At 49.1% G+C, this 17,758-nt stretch overlaps 1 protein-coding gene across 1 annotated transcript in view; it reads left to right on the forward strand.

Annotated features, from left to right (window-relative positions):
• Positions 1–17,758, forward strand: part of sema4c (sema domain, immunoglobulin domain (Ig), transmembrane domain (TM) and short cytoplasmic domain, (semaphorin) 4C) — a 61,655-nt gene that overhangs the window by 32,779 nt on the left and 11,118 nt on the right. Inside the window, exons 2-4 of the mRNA XM_042320688.1 lie at positions 3,256–3,459; positions 14,838–14,992; positions 16,098–16,160. Coding sequence (XP_042176622.1) covers positions 3,357–3,459; positions 14,838–14,992; positions 16,098–16,160 — 321 coding nt within the window. The 5' untranslated portion in view covers positions 3,256–3,356. The remainder of the gene's footprint in view (positions 1–3,255; positions 3,460–14,837; positions 14,993–16,097; positions 16,161–17,758) is intronic.

Genomic DNA, 17,758 nt, shown 5'->3' on the forward strand with positions numbered 1-17,758 from the left:
TCAAGGAGGCCTGTCCATATGGCAGCCTAGCAGGTCAAACCAGTGTCAGAACTGGGTCAAGGAGGCATGTCCATAGCAGCCTGTCAAACCAGTGTCAGAACTGGGTCAAGGAGGCCTGTCCATATGGCAGCCTAGCAGGTCAAACCAGTGTCAGAACTGGGTCAAGGAGGCCTGTCCAAATGGCAGCCTAGCAGGTCAAACCAGTGTCAGAACTGGGTCAAGGAGGCCTGTCCATATGGCAGCCTAGCAGGTCAAACCAGTGTCAGAACTGGGTCAAGGAGGCCTGTCCATATGGCAGCCTAGCAGGTCAAACCAGTGTCAGAACTGGGTCAAGGAGGCATGTCCATATGGCAGCCTAGCAGGTCAAACCAGTGTCACTGGGAACTGGGTCAAGGAGGTCAAACCAGTGTCCATATGGCAGCCTATGGCAGCCTAGCAGGTCAAACCAGTGTCAGAACTGGGTCAAGGAGGCCTGTCCATATGGCAGCCTAGCAGGTCAAACCAGTGTCAGAACTGGGTCAAGGAGGCCTGTCCATATGGCAGCCTAGCAGGTCAAACCAGTGTCAGAACTGGGTCAAGGAGGCCTGTCCTTATGGCAGCCTAGCAGGTCAAACCAGTGTCAGAACTGGGTCAAGGAGGCCTGTCCATATGGCAGCCTAGCAGGTCAAACCAGTGTCAGAACTGGGTCAAGGAGGCCTGTCCATATGGCAGCCTAGCAGGTCAAACCAGTGTCAGAACTGGGTCAAGGAGGCCTGTCCTTATGGCAGCCTAGCAGGTCCGAATGGAGCAGTTGTATTGTCCCATACACCGGATAGATGCAGTAAAATGAGTTGTTTTACAGGGTCAGCCATAGTAGTACGGCGCCCCAGCAGCAAATTAGGGTTAAGAGCTTATCCCTCTGAGTGTGTGTGTGTGTGTGTGTGTGTGTGTGTGTGTGTGTGTGTGTGTGTGTGTGTTAGTAGATTGTAGTTGTGCTCAGTTAGATACACCACTGCTTCCACTAGACAGTCTTTTCACTTACTTTTAAAGTGAGTGGAAATGTTCCATAAAAAATGTCTCCAGCTGTTTTGTACATAGCATAGAGGGTGTGAGTGAGGGGGTTTGATCCTGCCCTCTCAGCGCTGAGGTGAAATAGGTTATGTTCAAATACAGCCGCTGCAATAAAGGGGGCGGGGGGGGGATGTGAGAAGGGCAGGGAGGGAAGGAGCGAGAGGAAGGAAGGAAGAGCCTTGTATAAATGTATTTGTTTCGGGGTAGGAGAGGAGAGGTAGTTGTGGTGTGGTTCTGGCCTCCTCCACTCTAGTGTAGTGGTACGACACTGTCAGTGAACTCTCTCTGCCTGGACACCTGTGACCTCTGGAAAGATCATGGGTTCAAAGGTCACAAGGGCTCGTTATCAGTTGATGAGAAGGGAGGAAAGAGGAAGCGATGGACAGGAAGCGAGGGAAGGAAACAGGAGGGCATGAGGAGGGCAGAGGTTGAACAGAGAGATGGACAACACTCGAGAACGGATATTCCGCTTAACTCACTTCCTATCCTAGGCCCCCCTCTTTCCTAATCCTAACCTGCTTTCCCGACATCCATCCCCATCGGAAGAAACATCCGTGTGTTTTCTCCCCTGGGGGACTTAGCTGGATCCAAACACACAAACGAAGCAGCATAATCGGAACACGTGCTTTATTTCTCTCTCAACGTCAGGCTAATTAGCTTGTGTTTGTGGGGAACACTGACTGATATTATTAGTCTGCCACGTCGTTTCTAATTTGTTGAACGTCATTAGCGGCCCAGTGAAAACAAGTCCCCTCCACCAATCATTATAAGGTGATTCAATATAGCCGGGAGGGATACTTGATTGGCTGTCTGCCTGCCTAACCGCCTGTTAGACCTGCTGAATCTCCCCCCCCACCCCCACACACACACACACACAAGCCCCCCGCCTCCTCCCCCCACCCCCCACCCCCCCCCCCACACACACAAGCCCCCCGCCTCCTCCCCCACCCCCACCCCACACACACACACACACACACACAAGCCCCCCCGCCTCCTCCTCCTCTCTTCACCTCACCTTCCCCTGCTACAGTATGTTTACACAGGCTAGTCCTCTTAATCCTACCTCCAGGACGCTGACTCACTCCATTTCTTAACTGTAGGCAGAAAGAGAATAAGAAGATAGAATGCCGTTATTGAGGACTGGAGGATTCTCAGCAGCTTGGAAGATAACGTGAAGCCTGTCGCTACTGGTTTCAGACGCCCTCCATGTTTCTAAACACACCTTTCTGTCCATGTCCCTCCTTCTCTCTCTCTATCTCTCCTTCACTCTCCCCCCTCTCTACACTCAAGGCGATAGCCAAAGGCCTCCTCATTGATCCAATAAAACCTGGAGTCAGAGCTGTGAGCTGTGAGCCATCAGATATTCTTATCCCGGCCCTCCATTTAAGCCTACTCATTTAGAGCACATTTCGATGATCTTGGACTTTTTCAGTCAGTGCGGCTGCTCTTACTTTCCAAAAAGAGAAATCAATAGGAGTCAGATTGGGTTCAGAACGTGCAGTACAGGCTCCGCATCTCAATTCACACCCCCGTCTCCTAAATGCCAAACAGGACAGAAAGTCTGCCTGTTGAAACGGACATTTCAAATTCACATGACATTGAGCAATAAACATGCAACAGCTCAGACGGATATTTTTCATTTCATCTCCGAGAGTAAACACAATTTGACATTTAATGCATGTTTAGAAGTCAACAGCTTTCTTCTCAAATAGGTAAACAGCATCAAAGTGTTGATTTGGCTTCCCGATAGACGCCAGCAGGTGTGGAATGATGATTCCACAGGAGGGAAAGCAGAATGTCTTTGATAGTCTATTCCTGTAGCATTTATTTGTGTATTTTTAAGCCGTGTCTACGGTGATGTTTGTACCATTTACCTCCATTAGTTGAACAGGCTACCGGTAGCTTCACCTGTCAAAGACAAAACAAGTCTGACGTTTGACATATTCATTTAGGAGAATTATCATAAACCAGATTGTGTGTTGAATTGTCCTTGCTTCGACATTAATTTCCAGAGTCTGGTTGATGTGCTGCCAACATACATTAACTTTGATAGCGCTGCATTTCAATTGAATAGCTTGTCATTGGATTGGCTTGACAGAGCTCTGATAAGTTGTTTGCGGATGTTGCACGGCTGTTACGCTAACGAGGTATTGTGGTAGTCGGTTCTGATGCTTTAACTGATTCTGCTTTATCCTTCTCTGTCAGGCTGCCAGAGGCTGGGCCCACACTGTCTATCTCCCCTGTCACTCATCCGTCCACCAGCGAATCAACGGCCTTGCTGAGACTGGGCAGGTCCCATCGGAGCCATGGGTGAGGCTAAGGTCCTGCTGTTGGTTCTTCTGATTGGTTGGGAGAAGTCGTTATGTCTCAACTGGAACCCAGTCCCACGCAAGACGGTCAGATACCGCGGTGAGTAGATACCGGCCGTACCATGTCTGCGCCTGAAATGGCACCCTGTTGACCAGGGCCAATCAGGACGAGGGGTGCTATTTCAGATGTAGCCTATATTAACTGTTCCCAGTCACTCTGTTTCCTGTTCTTCTGTTCTTCTGTTGTCCAGCGGTCAGTGAAAAACCAGTTTATCATTTCAATAGAGGAAGCAACGTACTTCCGCCTCTGTGTCACACATATACCACATAACCACCTCACACCTTTATTCTGTCCTTACTTTCCCTCCACGTCCTTCTCTTCCTTCTCCTTTTTATCCCACACGTCCCTCCTTTCTTTGCTCTCAGCCCCGCTAAGAACCAAACAGCCTGTACTATTTTCACAAAGAGATCACGTTTCGGCTACACTTAGCAAGACTGCTATTACGTAAAAGCAGCCCCTTTTCTGTCTTCTTTTCTGATTCCCATCTTCCCCACGCTCCTTTTCCTGTCCCCGACTCGCACTCAACCGCCATTGTTGGTGGTGAGGGGTGTGGCTGGGGGATACAATGAAAAAAAAACAGTGGACAAGCAGTCAATAGCAGCCTGAGGGACACGGCTAGCGGTGACACACAACTCCTGCTCACTCAACTCTAGTCAATCCACAGGCTCATCCCAGACCAATAAACAGACTCGGTAAACATTCAGCAGGCAATGCAAACAGCCATGCAGCTCGCTCACACAATCACTATCTCAACGAGACAGAGAGACAGAGAGACAGAGAGACAGAGAGACAGAGAGACAGAGAGACAGAGAGAAATGGAGTTGAAGAAAGCGGGACAGAGCAGAGAGAGAGAGAAAGAGAGAGCAGAAGGAGAGGAGCAGGGAGCAGACTGCCTTAAAAGGACAGGAAATATTTTCACAGTAGCGAGAGGAGCAACGGAGTGGGGAAGAGATGGAAAAGACAAATACACACACAGCGCGGAACGTCTACAAAGTCTTTTATGCCGCGTGGAGCTGTCTCTCTGCACACGCAGATCACATAAACAGGAACTCTGTGTGTGGCGTGTTGTTTTACCATCCTAAAAACAAACATTTTTGTTTGAGGGTGAAGGTTAAGTTTAGGTTTAGGGTTAGGGGTTATGGAAAATAGGATTTTGAATGGGAATCAAGTGTTTGGTCCCCACAAGGATAATAAAACAAATGTGTTTTTGTATGCAGTTAGGTGTCAGCAAACGTGAGACAATAAAAAAAGAGAGAGAGAGAGGGAGAGGCTCAGAGTGTGTGTATGAATAATGCTTAGCCTGGCTGTCTGAGGGATTTAGTACTCCCGGGCAGTTTGGGGGGGGGTCGGAGCAGAGATAATGTTTACTCCCTCTCTCTGCCCACCCAGGCCCCGCCTCTATAATTATGTGTGGCTTAAAGTCATTTAGGTTATGAAGGGGGAAAAACACAAACACTTTTAACTGCTTCTTCTCTCTCTACTTCTACTTCTCTCACTCTCTCTCTCTCCTTCTCCATCTTTCCATCATCTTTCCATCTCTCTTCTTCTCTGTCATTTGCTCTCTCTTTCCACTCTCCTCTCTTTCTCATTTCTCACACACCCTCGTTGCGCCCTGATTTGGGCACGCCTGATTGGAGTATCCATTGGCAGGTTATTTTCAAACACTTGGCGGACACAGTCGGGAGCAGATAAAATGCAGTTTGGGGGGTGGTTGTCTCCCCTCACCCCGGCACACCCCTCTCCCCTTTCCCAGCCCAACCCCAATGACAGAGCCCTGTAAACCATCTCCACACAAAGCACAGCAGCTGTGGTCAGAGAGAGAAAGAGGGACGGGAGACGGGCAGTTTGTTTGAAATGCCAGCAGGATGCTTTGATGCAGAGAAGGAGACTAGAACTTAAAAGGAAAAACCAAAGCAAATGAGTGGTGCTGATTGAACGAGAGAGATAGAATGAGGATGTGAAGTGAGATCCACCCAGAACAGAGATGGGGGATGGACTTTTTCATTTTCTCTCTCTCTCTCTCTCTCTCTCTCTCTCTCTCTCTCTCTCTCTCTCTCTCTCTCTCTCTCTGCCCACCAATTACAGTAATGAGTGGTTGGGAGGGATTGAGGGATAGATAGACAAAGTTGTGGTGGGTGTGTTTGTGTGATTGGGGGAGGACAGACAGAGAGAGATAAATCATCCATCCATCCACACACTATCTGACATGTCACTCACCCACCAGCTTCCATCTCTCCATCCTCCATCTTCCACTATGTCTCTGATTGAATGGGATTAATAGCATGGCACAGATGTGACCTAGAGTGGAGTAGAGGGGCTTTAAGTCATATTGTTCAGTAAACAGCTGGGGGTCTGTCACAGAACGGCTATGATTGTCATAAATGCATCCCCGCTCCATTCTCTCTCTCTAGCCAGGTTGAAGTAGTGCAGTCTTAACTGTGGCACCCTTCTTCAGAAAGGTCATTTGTGGAATAAATCAACAACTCCTCCACTTGTCCTGTTGTTGTGTTAATCCACTTTTAACATTTCCTTTCCATGTTTGCCCTCCCACTCCTCCGCCCCCGTCTCTCCCAGTTCCCTTCATTCCTCTCTCACCACTCCCTTTGCTAATCTACAGCAATTACACAGTGCTTCCCATCTCTCTCTCTCTCTGCTCTCATTCTGTCTCATGCCTTGACATTCAATACAATCCACTCTGAAGTTTCCCTAGTCTCCTGATACAACAACTGGCTGTGTGTGTGTTTGTGTGTGTGTGTGTGTGTGTGTGTGTGTGTGTGTGTGTGTGTGTGTGTGTGTGTGTGTGTGTGTGTGTGTGTGTGTGTGTGTGTGTGTGTGTGTGTGTGTGATGCTAATGTTTGTGTGTGCCTTTATCCCCATGTGGGTACCTGACTTGAGTGATTGAGTGTGTGTGTGTGTGTCTTTTTGTAGTGGGCGGTGGGCTACACAGTGTATATGTCTCCTTGTTTCTTAGTCTGTGTTGCTGCTTCAAAGGTCCTAAAATAGCCCTTTAATTATAGTGCAGTGTGTGAGCTCCTCCATGGTTAGCAGCGTAACGCAGACCGTGGCAGTATTTATAGTGAAGCACTCAACGAAAAGAAGGAGCGTTAGCTTGCTGGAGAAGAGAGGGGAGGCGCGAGGGGCAGCGTACACGGAGGCACATCAGAGGAGATCTAAACTAGCCTTGAATCAGTCTTGACTGAGCCCTACTCTCTGCTCCCTGGACCGCCTCGCCTGGCCAGCCGCTCTGGTCTCCCTCCCTCCTTCCACTAGACTGACCCTGAGCTCTCCCAAAACGGACGCACACACCGAAACACACACACAGCTAGAGTGGGGAATCACAGAGATGGAAGTATAGAACTCCTTCAGTGTAGTGGCTAGTTTAACATCACAGAGATGGAAGTATAGAACTCCTTCAGTGTAGTGGCTAGTTTAACATCACAGAGATGGAAGTATAGGACTCCTTCAGTTTAGTGGCTAGTTTAACATCACAGAGATGGAAGTATAGAACTCCTTCAGTTTAGTGGCTAGTTTAACATCACAGAGATGGGAGTATAGAACTCCTTCAGTGTAGTGGCTAGTTTAACATCACAGAGATGGGAGTATAGAACTCCTTCAGTGTAGTGGCTAGTTTAACATCACAGAGATGGAAGTATAGGACTCCTTCAGTGTAGTGGCTAGTTTAACATCACAGAGATGGGAGTATAGAACTCCTTCAGTTTAGTGGCTAGTTTAACATCACAGAGATGGAAGTATAGAACTCCTTCAGTGTAGTGGCTAGTTTAACATCACAGAGATGGGAGTATAGAACTCCTTCAGTGTAGTGGCTAGTTTAACATCACAGAGATGGGAGTATAGAACTCCTTCAGTTTAGTGGCTAGTTTAACATCACAGAGATGGAAGTATAGAACTCCTTCAGTGTAGTGGCTAGTTTAACATCACAGAGATGGGAGTATAGAACTCCTTCAGTGTAGTGGCTAGTTTAACATCACAGAGATGGGAGTATAGAACTCCTTCAGTTTAGTGGCTAGTTTAACATCACAGAGATGGAAGTATAGAACTCCTTCAGTGTAGTGGCTAGTTTAACATCACAGAGATGGGAGTATAGAACTCCTTCAGTGTAGTGGCTAGTTTAACATCACAGAGATGGGAGTATAGAACTCCTTCAGTGTAGTGGCTAGTTTAACATCACAGAGATGGGAGTATAGAACTCCTTCAGTTTAGTGGCTAGTTTAACATCACAGAGATGGGAGTATAGAACTCCTTCAGTGTAGTGGCTAGTTTAACATCACAGAGATGGGAGTATAGAACTCCTTCAGTGTAGTGGCTAGTTTAACATCACAGAGATGGAAGTATAGAACTCCTTCAGTGTAGTGGCTAGTTTAACATCACAGAGATGGGAGTATAGAACTCCTTCAGTTTAGTGGCTAGTTTAACATCACAGAGATGGGAGTATAGAACTCCTTCAGTTTAGTGGCTAGTTTAACATCACAGAGATGGGAGTATAGAACTCCTTCAGTGTAGTGGCTAGTTTAACATCACAGAGATGGGAGTATAGAACTCCTTCAGTGTAGTGGCTAGTTTAACATCACAGAGATGGAAGTATAGAACTCCTTCAGTGTAGTGGCTAGTTTAACATCACAGAGATGGGAGTATAGAACTCCTTCAGTGTAGTGGCTAGTTTAACATCACAGAGATGGGAGTATAGAACTCCTTCAGTGTAGTGGCTAGTTTAACATCACAGAGATGGGAGTATAGAACTCCTTCAGTGTAGTGGCTAGTTTAACATCACAGAGATGGGAGTATAGAACTCCTTCAGTGTAGTGGCTAGTTTAACATCACAGAGATGGGAGTATAGAACTCCTTCAGTGTAGTGGCTAGTTTAACATCACAGAGATGGAAGTATAGAACTCCTTCAGTTTAGTGGCTAGTTTAACATCACAGAGATGGAAGTATAGAACTCCTTCAGTTTAGTGGCTAGTTTAACATCACAGAGATGGAAGTATAGAACTCCTTCAGTTTAGTGGCTAGTTTAACATCACAGAGATGGGAGTATAGAACTCCTTCAGTTTAGTGGCTAGTTTAACATCACAGAGATGGGAGTATAGAACTCCTTCAGTTTAGTGGCTAGTTTAACATCACAGAGATGGGAGTATAGAACTCCTTCAGTTTAGTGGCTAGTTTAACATCACAGAGATGGGAGTATAGAACTCCTTCAGTTTAGTGGCTAGTTTAACATCACAGAGATGGAGTATAGAACTCCTTCAGTTTAGTGGCTAGTTTAACATCACAGAGATGGGAGTATAGAACTCCTTCAGTTTAGTGGCTAGTTTAACATCACAGAGATGGGAGTATAGAACTCCTTCAGTGTAGTGGCTAGTTTAACATCACAGAGATGGGAGTATAGAACTCCTTCAGTGTAGTGGCTAGTTTAACATCACAGAGATGGAAGTATAGAACTCCTTCAGTGTAGTGGCTAGTTTAACATCACAGAGATGGGAGTATAGAACTCCTTCAGTTTAGTGGCTATCTTAACATCACAGGGTGACAGCTCTTGTTACCATAGAACCCATCAAACTGACCTTGGCACATCTCAAGAGTTCAGCTGTGGAGAGACACAGACCTCTGCTGCCTCACCAACAACCAACATTTTATGGGCTTGCAGTTTTCCCTTTGGTCTGTGTGTGTGTGTGGGTGGGTGGGTGGGGGTGGGTGGTGTGTGTGTGTGGTGGGTGGGTGTGTGTGTGTGTGTGTGTGTGTGTGTGTGTGTGTGTGTGTGTGTGTGTGTGTGTGTGTGTGTGTGTGTGTGTGTGTGTGTATGTGTGCGCGTGTGTCTCATCTGTTGGAGTCATTAGATCTTCTCTTTGCTCTCATTTCTGTGGCATGTTCCTCTTTCCCCTTTCATTATATTTTCCCTTACTAGTAAAGTCTGTCCTCTTATGTTGTTACTTTAATGTCTGGTGTCTGTTCATAACAACTGCTAGATCAGACAAAGACCCCTCCGTCCACTGTATTAACACCAAAAGATTTTTGAGTGGATTTTTCCTTTAAGGCACCCTACCACGCAGACAGGCCTCAGGGCTGCCCCTGTGTGGTGACAGGTGGGAAGTGCAGCCTCCCATAACAACTAGCAATGACACTGCCACTAATAATTGTACACAACCCCCTTCAAGCTCTGCGAAACTTTCTGTGATTGTGGACAAACATTATTGTCACTATGCAGGTACCCAGGAGGGTTGTTTGCCAGTATGTGTGGCGGGAGGAAGGTTCGCGTGTGTGTATGTGAGCGAGTGTGTTGGAGTACACAACCGTTTATGTCAGCACACGTGTCTATGTGTGTTTACATGTGTGCAAGTGTGTGTGTTTATGTGCGTGGGTATGTGTGCGTGTGTGCGTGGGTATGTGTGCGTGTGTGTGTGGGTATGTGTGTGTGTGTGTGTGTGTGTGTGTGCGTGTCAACGCCAGACATTTTCTGGCTGTGTAGAACCTAGCAGATGTGCTCTGGGCTCCCTTGAGGATGTCTCGTCTCCTCTTCTCATCTCGTCTCTCCTCATCCAGCACACGCGCCAATACCCTCCAATGTTTACACGCTGCTGCTCTCTAGATAATAACTCTAGTTCCACGTGTATTACCTTCTCCCACCGCCTGTCCTCTCGAGTTTCCTCTCCTCCTTATACTGTCTCTCTATACCTCCATTCTCTCTCTCTCTCTCTCTCTCTCTCTCTGACTTGCTGTCCTGCACCCCACCACCTCTATTGTTCTGGTTCGTTGCTATACCCTTAAACTAGGCCAGGAAGGAAGTCACACACCATAAATCAGAAGTGAAGTCTCTTCCCCCTGCTGTAGGATCTCAGGTTTTATTTTTTACAGGAGCAGCAATATTATTATTCAATTCATGACATCACTTTACTGAGGCTTGCCTGACGTTTCGCACATGACTTCCCTTTGCTAAGAGCGAGACGCAAAGACACGACAGGAAACACAGGCGTGGATAATGGAAACTAAACTGCATTTGTGCTCTGTCAGTTTCTCCCTGTGTGTTTGTCTTTTACTGCATTGTGTGTGTGTGGCTGGGTGTGTGTTGGGTGGGGTGTGTGTGTGTGTGTGTTGGGTGGGGTGTGTGTGTGTGGCATGCTGGCTGGGTGTGTGTGTGTGGCTGGGTGTGTGTGTTGGGTGGGGTGTGTGTGTTGGTGGGGTGTGTGTGTGGCTGGGGTGTGTGTGTGGCTGGGTGTGTGTGTGTGGCTGGGTGTGTGTGTGTGTTGGGTAGGGTGTGTGTGTGGGTGGGTGTGTGTGTGGCTGGGTGTGTGTGTGTGTGTGGTGTGGTGTGTGTGTGTGTGTGTGTGTGTGTGTGTGTGTGTGGCTGGGTGTGTGTGTGGCTGGGTGTGTGTGTGTGTGTTGGGTGTGTGTATGTGTGGCTGGGTGTGTGTGGCTGTGTGTGTGTGTTGGGTGGTGTGTGTGTGTGGCTGGGTATGTTTGCTGGGTGGGGTGTGTGTGTGTTTGTGTGTTTGATCGGGTGTATGTGTGGCAGTGTGTGTGTGTTGGGTGTGTGTGTATGTGTGGCTGGGTGTGTGTGTTGGGTGGGGGGTGTGTGTGGCTGGTGTGTGTGTTGTGGGGTGTGTGTGTGGCTGGGTGTGTGTGCGGGCTGGGTGTGTGTGGCTGGGTTGTGTGTTGGGTGGGTGGGGTGTGTGTGTGTGTGTGTTGGGTGGGGGTGTGTGTGTGTCTGGGTGTGTGTGTGTTTGGTGGGGTGTATGTGTGGCTGTGTGTGTGTGTGTGTGTGTGTGTTGGTGTGTGTGTGTGGCTGGGTGTGTGTGTGTGTGTTGGGTGTATGTGTGGCTGGGTGTGTGTGTGAGGTTGGGTGTGTGTGTTGGGTGTGTGTGTGTGTGTGTGTGGCTGGGTGTGTGTGTGTTGGGTGGGGGTGTGTGTGGGGGTGGGGTGTGTGTGGCTGGGTGGGGTTTGTGTGGCTGGGTGTTTGTGTTTGGTGGGGTGTATGTGTGGCAGTGTGTGTGTGTGTTGGGTGTGTGTGTATGTGTGTGGCTGGGTGTGTGTGTGTGTGTTGGGTGTATGTGTGGCTGGGTGTGTATGTGTGGCTGGGTGTGTGTGTGTGGCTGGGTGTGTGTGTGGCTGGTGTGTGTGTGTGTGTGTGTATGGGTGTGTATTGGGTGGGGTGTGTGTGGCTGGGTGTGTGTGTGGCTGGGTGTTTGTGTTGGGTGAGGTGTGTGTGTGGCTGTGTGTGTGTTGGGTGTATGTGTGGCTGGGTGTGTGTGTTTGGTGGGGTGTGTGTGTGGCTGGGTGTGTGTGTTGGGTGGGGTGTGTGTGTGGCTGGGTGTATGTGTTGGGTGGGGTCTGTGTGTGTGTGGCTGGGTGTGTGTGCTGGGTGGGGTGTGTGGCTAGGTGTTTGTGTTGGGTGGGGTGTGTGTGTGGCTGGGTGTGTGTGTGTGTGGCTGGGTGTGTATTGGGTGGGGTGTGTGTGGCTGGGTGTGTGTGTGTGTTGGGTGGGGTGTGTGGCTAGGTGTTTGTGTTGGGTGGGGGGGGTGTGTGGCTGGGGGTGTGTGTGTTGGGTGGGGTGTGTGTGTGGCTGGGTGTGTGTGTGTGGCTGGGTGTGTATGTGTGGCTGGGTGTGTGTGTGTTGGGTGGGGTGTGTGTGTGGCTGGGTGTGTGTGTTGGGTGGGGTGTGTGTGTGGCTGGGTGTGTGTGTTGGGTGGGGTGTGTGTGTGGCTGGGTGTGTGTGTGGTGGGGGTGTGGTGTGTGTGTGGCTGGGTGTGTGTGTGTGTGTGGCTGGTGTGTGTGTGTGTGGCTGGTGTGTGGTGGGTGTGTGTGTTGGGTGTGTGTGTGTGTGGCTGGGTGTGTGTGTGTTTGGCTGTGTGTGTGTGTTGGGTGGGGTGTGTGTGTGTGTGGCTGGGTATGTTTGTGGGTGGGTGTGTGTGTGTTTGTGTGTTTGGTGGGTGTGTGTGTGGCAGTGTGTGTGTGTTGGTGTGTGTGTATGTATGACTGGGTGTGTGTGTGTTGGGTGGTGTGTGTGTGTTGGGTGGGGTGTGTAGCTGGGTGTGTGTGTGTGTTTGTTGGGTGGGGTGTGGGTGTGTTTGTGGTTGGGTCGGGTGTGTGTGTTGGCAGGGTGTGTGTGTGGCTGTGGTGTGTGTGTGTGTGTGTGTGACTGGGTGTGTGTGTGTGTGTGTGTGTGTGTGTGTGTGGCTGGGGTGTGTGGCTGGTGTGTGTGTGTGTTGGCTGTGTGTGTGTGTTGGCTGGGTGTGTGTGTGTTTGGCTGTGTGTGTGTGTTGGGTGGGGGTGTGTGTGTGTGGCTGGGTGTTTGTTGTGTGGGTGTGTGTGTGTGTGTGTGTTTGGTCGGGTGTATGTGTGGTGTGTGTGTGTGTTGGGTGTGTGTGTGTGTATGACTGGGTGTGTGTGTTGGGTGGGTGTGTGTGTTGGGTATGTGTGGCTGGGTGTGTGTGTGTTTGGCTGTGTGTGTGTGTTGGGTGGGTGTGTATGTGTGACTGGATGAGTGTGTTGAATAGGATGTGTGTGGTGGGTGTGTGTGTTGGTGGGGTGTATGTGTGACTGGGTGTGTGTGTTGGTTAGGGTGTGTAGCTGGGTGTGTGTGTTGGTTAGGGTGTATGTGTGACTGGGCCTTCCGTGTGTCTCTCTGTGTTTGTTGGTTAGGGTGTATGTGTGACTGCGTGTGTGTGTTGGGTGGGGTGTGTAGCTGGGTGTGTGTGTTGGTTAGGGTGTATGTGTGACTGTGTGTGTGTGTGTTGAGTGGGGTGTATGTGTGACTGGGTGAGTGTGTTGGTTAGGGTGTGTAGGTGGGTTTGTGTGTTGGTGGTGTGTATATGTGACTGGGTGTGTGTGTTGGTTAGGGTGTGTAGCTGGGTGTGTGTGTTGGTTAGGGTGTATGTGTGACTGGGTGTGTGTGTTGGGTGGGGTGTGTAGCTGGGTGTGTATGTTAGTAAGGGTGTATGTGTGACTGGGTGTGTGTGTTGGGTGGGGTGTGTAGCTGGGTGTGTGTGTTGGTTAGGGTGTATGTGTGACTGGCTGTGTGTGTTGGGTAGGGTGTGTAGCTGGGTGTGTGTGTTGGTTAGGGTGTATGTGTGACTGGGGTGTGTGTGTGTGTTGGGTGGGGTGTGTGTGTGGCTGGGTGTGTGTGTTGGGTGGGGTGGTGTGTGTGACTGGGCCTTTCATTGTGTCTCTCTGTGTGTGTTGGTTAGGGTGTATGTGTGACTGGGCCTTTCCCTGTGTCTCTCTGTGTGTGTTGGTTAGGGTGTATGTGTGACTGGGCCTTTCCCTGTGTCTCTCTGTGTGTGTTGGTTAGGGTGTATGTGTGACTGGGCCTTTCCCTGTGTCTCTCTGTGTGTGTTGGTTAGGGTGTATGTGTGACTGGCTGTGTGTGTTGGGTAGGGTGTGTGTGCTGGGCCTTTCCCTGTGTTGGTCTGTGTGTGTTGGTTGGGTGTATGTGTGACTGGGTGGGGTGTGTGTGTGGCTGGGTCTGTGTGTTGGGTTGGGGTGTGTGTGTGACTGGGCCTTTCCCTGTGTCTCTCTGTGTGTGTTGGTTAGGGTGTATGTGTGACTGGGCCTTTCCCTGTGTCTCTCTGTGTGTGTTGGTTAGGGTGTATGTGTGACTGGGCCTTTCCCTGTGTCTCTCTGTGTGTGTTGGTTAGGGTGTATTTGTGACTGGGCCTTTCCCTGTGTCTCTCTGTGTGTGTTGGTTAGGGTGTATGTGTGACTGGGCCTTTCCCTGTGTCTCTCTGTGTGTGTTGGTTAGGGTGTATGTGTGACTGGGCCTTTCCCTGTGTCTCTCTGTGTGTGTTGGTTAGGGTGTCTCTCTGTGTGTGTTAGTTAGGGTGTATGTGTGACCGGGCCTTTCCCTGTGTCTCTCTGTGTGTGTTGGTTAGGGTGTATGTGTGACTGGGCCTTTCCCTGTGTCTCTCTGTGTGTGTTGGTTAGGGTGTATGTGTGACTGGGCCTTTCCCTGTGTCTCTCTGTGTGTGTTGGTTAGGGTGTATGTGTGACTGGGCCTTTCCCTGTGTCTCTCTGTGTGTGTTGGTTAGGGTGTATGTGTGACTGGGCCTTTCCCTGTGTCTCTCTGTGTGTGTTGGTTATGGTGTATGTGTGACTGGGCCTTTCCCTGTGTCTCTCTGTGTGTGTTGGTTAGGGTGTATGTGTGACTGGGCCTTTCCCTGTGTCTCTCTGTGTGTGTTGGTTAGGGTGTATGTGTGACTGGGCCTTTCCCTGTGTCTCTCTGTGTGTGCCCCTTTGACGAAACAGAAAGTCGTCACCATCCCACCAGTGCTGAGCTCCCATGTAGTTCCAAAGGCGCTTGATTTGTGACAAAAAAGATGGGCAACACTTCGATCTGCTTTGCCTTCAGGTCAAGTGAGATGCGTGCGTGTTTCTAACAGTATTGTCTATGTTTGCGTGTTCCTCTACAGAGGTACTGGACAGTATGGCCAGGTTCCGGGCTCTAGGTGTGTGGAACTACACCATGGCGACTCTAGCGGAACACGAGAGGGTTCTGTATGTAGGAGCTAGAGAGGCCCTGTTCGCCCTGGACCCTAACGACATCAGCAGACAGCTACGACCTCAGGTAACTACACACAAACACCTCAGCGCAGCAGACACCAACGACAGCTGGGACCTTAACCCCACAGACAGCTTCTTGTGCAACGTTCCTTCACTTTGTTGCATGGCAGTAAAGTTTCCTGATTCCGATGCCTTCTGTTCAGGGGTGGAGGGGGAACAAGGCTATTACATGATTAATCAGTGTAATTAGCCTTGTGCAATAAAGGCTTGATAAAATGTCTTAAGATGCCTCTGTCCCCTCTCATCTCGTATCCCACTCAGACATATACCAGCGCTATGGGGATTGTTATCTGATTAAACTTTCTAATTAGCATGAATTGGACCATTGTGTGACTGATGATGAACATGCAACAGTTCTGTGTTGTGAGCAGCCCACCTGTTCGCTGCTGCTCTGTCTACCAAGTGTAGAGGAATGATCGGGCCACTGGATGCCACCTGCCCCACTGTCTTCACTCTGCACCTATCTCAACATCTGCCTTCTCATTCTGTTATCCATCTCTCTCTCTCTCCTCCCGCTGTCTCTAAATCCTTCTCCCTCTATCTGTCTCTCTCTCCTCCCGCTGTCTCTAAATCCTTCTCCCTCTATCTGTCTCTCTCTCCTCCCGCTGTCTCTAAATCCTTCTCCCTCTATCTGTCTCTCTCTCCTCCCGCTGTCTCTAAATCCTTCTCCCTCTATCTGTCTCTCTCTCCTCCCGCTGTCTCTAAATCCTTCTCCCTCTATCTGTCTCTCTCTCCTCCCGCTGTCTCTAAATCCTTCTCCCTCTATGTCTCTCTCTCCTCCTGCTGTCTCTAAATCCTTCTCTCTCTATTTGTCTCTCTTTCTCTCTCATCCAACTCTCTTTCAATCTGTTACTGTTGCCGTCTCTCTCGTCCACTCATCTCTCTCTCACACACATCCCTCCCTCTAATTCTCTCTCTCTCCCTTTCTCTCTCTCTCTCTCTCTCTCTCTCTCTCTCTCTCTCTCTCTCTCTCTCTCTATATATATATATATATATATATATATATATATATATATATATATATATATATTTATATTTATCTCTCTCCCTCTCTATCTCACTCTCTATTTCTCTCACTTTCTCTCGCTCTCTATTTCTCTCTCTCTCAGATTGAGTGGCCAGCACCACAGGAGAAGAAGAAAGAGTGTGCCACCAAGGGCAAGAACAACCAGGTACATATCCTAAAAGTTTCTGTTTACATTAGAGTACCATCGTAGACTGAGTACCCCTTTAGACTGAGTACCCCCTTAGACGGAATACCCCTTTAGACTGAGTACCACCTTAAACTGAGTACCACCTTAAACTGAGTACCACCTTAGACTGAGTACCACCTTAGACTGAGTACCACCTTAGACTGAGTACCACCTTAGACTGAGTACCACCTTAGACTGAGTACCCCTTTAGACTGAGTACCATCTTAGACTGAGTACCACTTTAGACTGAGTACCACCTTAGACTGAGTACCACCTTAGACTGAGTAAAATCAAATCAAATCAAATGTATTTATATAGCCCTACGTACATCAGCTGATATCTCAAAGTGCTGTACAGAAACCCAGCCTAAAACCCCAAACAGCAAGCAATGCAGGTTTAGAAGCACGGTGGCTAGGAAAAACTCCCTAGAAAGGCCAAAACCTAGGAAGAAACCTAGAGAGGAACCAGGCTATGTGGGGTGGCCAGTCCTCTTCTGGCTGTGCCGGGTGGAGATTATAACAGAACATGGCCAAGATGTTCAAATGTTCATAAATGACCAGCATGGTCGTATAATAATAAGGCAGAACAGTTGAAACTGGAGCAGCAGCACGGTCAGGTGGACTGGGGACAGCAAGGAGTCATCATGTCAGGTAGTCCTGGGGCATGGTCCTAGGGCTCAGGTCCTCCGAGAGAGAGAAAGAAAGAGAGAATTAGAGAGAGCATATGTGGGGTGGCCAGTCCTCTTCTGGCTGTGCCGGGTGGAGATTATAACAGAACATGGCCAAGATGTTCAAATGTTCATAAATGACCAGCATGGTCGAATAATAATAAGGCAGAACAGTTGAAACTGGAGCAGCAGCACGGCCAGGTGGACTGGGGACAGCAAGGAGTCATCATGTCAGGTAGTCCTGGGGCATGGTCCTAGGGCTCAGGTCCTCCGAGAGAGAGAGAGAGAGAGAGAGAGAGAGAGAGAGAGAGAGAAAGAGAGAATTAGAGAACGCACACTTAGATTCACACAGGACACCGAATAGGACAGGAGAGGTACTCCAGATATAACAAACTGACCCTAGCCCCCCGACACATTAACTACTGCAGCATAAATACTGGAGGCTGAGACAGGAGGGGTCAGGAGACACTGTGGCCCCATCCGAGGACACCCCCAGACAGGGCCAAACAGGAAGGATATAACCCCACCCACTTTGCCAAAGCACAGCCCCCACACCACTAGAGGGATATCTTCAACCACCAACTTACCATCCTGAGACAAGGCTGAGTATAGCCCAGACTATGAGTACCACCTTAGACTGAGTACCACCTTAAACTGAGTACCACTTTAAACTGAGTACCACCTTAAACTGAGTACCCCTTTAGACCGAGTACCCCTTTAGACGGAGTACCCCTTTCGACTGAGTACCACCTTAAACTGAGTACCACCTTAGATTGAGTACCCCTTTAGACTGAGTACACCTTTAGACTGAGTACCATATTATACTGAGTACCCCTTTAGACTGAGTACCACCTTAGACTGAGTACCACCTTAAACTGAGTACCACCTTAAACTGAGTACCACCTTAAAC

Source organism: Oncorhynchus tshawytscha, linkage group LG04 (assembly GCF_018296145.1).
Source record: "Oncorhynchus tshawytscha isolate Ot180627B linkage group LG04, Otsh_v2.0, whole genome shotgun sequence".
Lineage (NCBI taxonomy): Eukaryota > Metazoa > Chordata > Actinopteri > Salmoniformes > Salmonidae > Oncorhynchus > Oncorhynchus tshawytscha.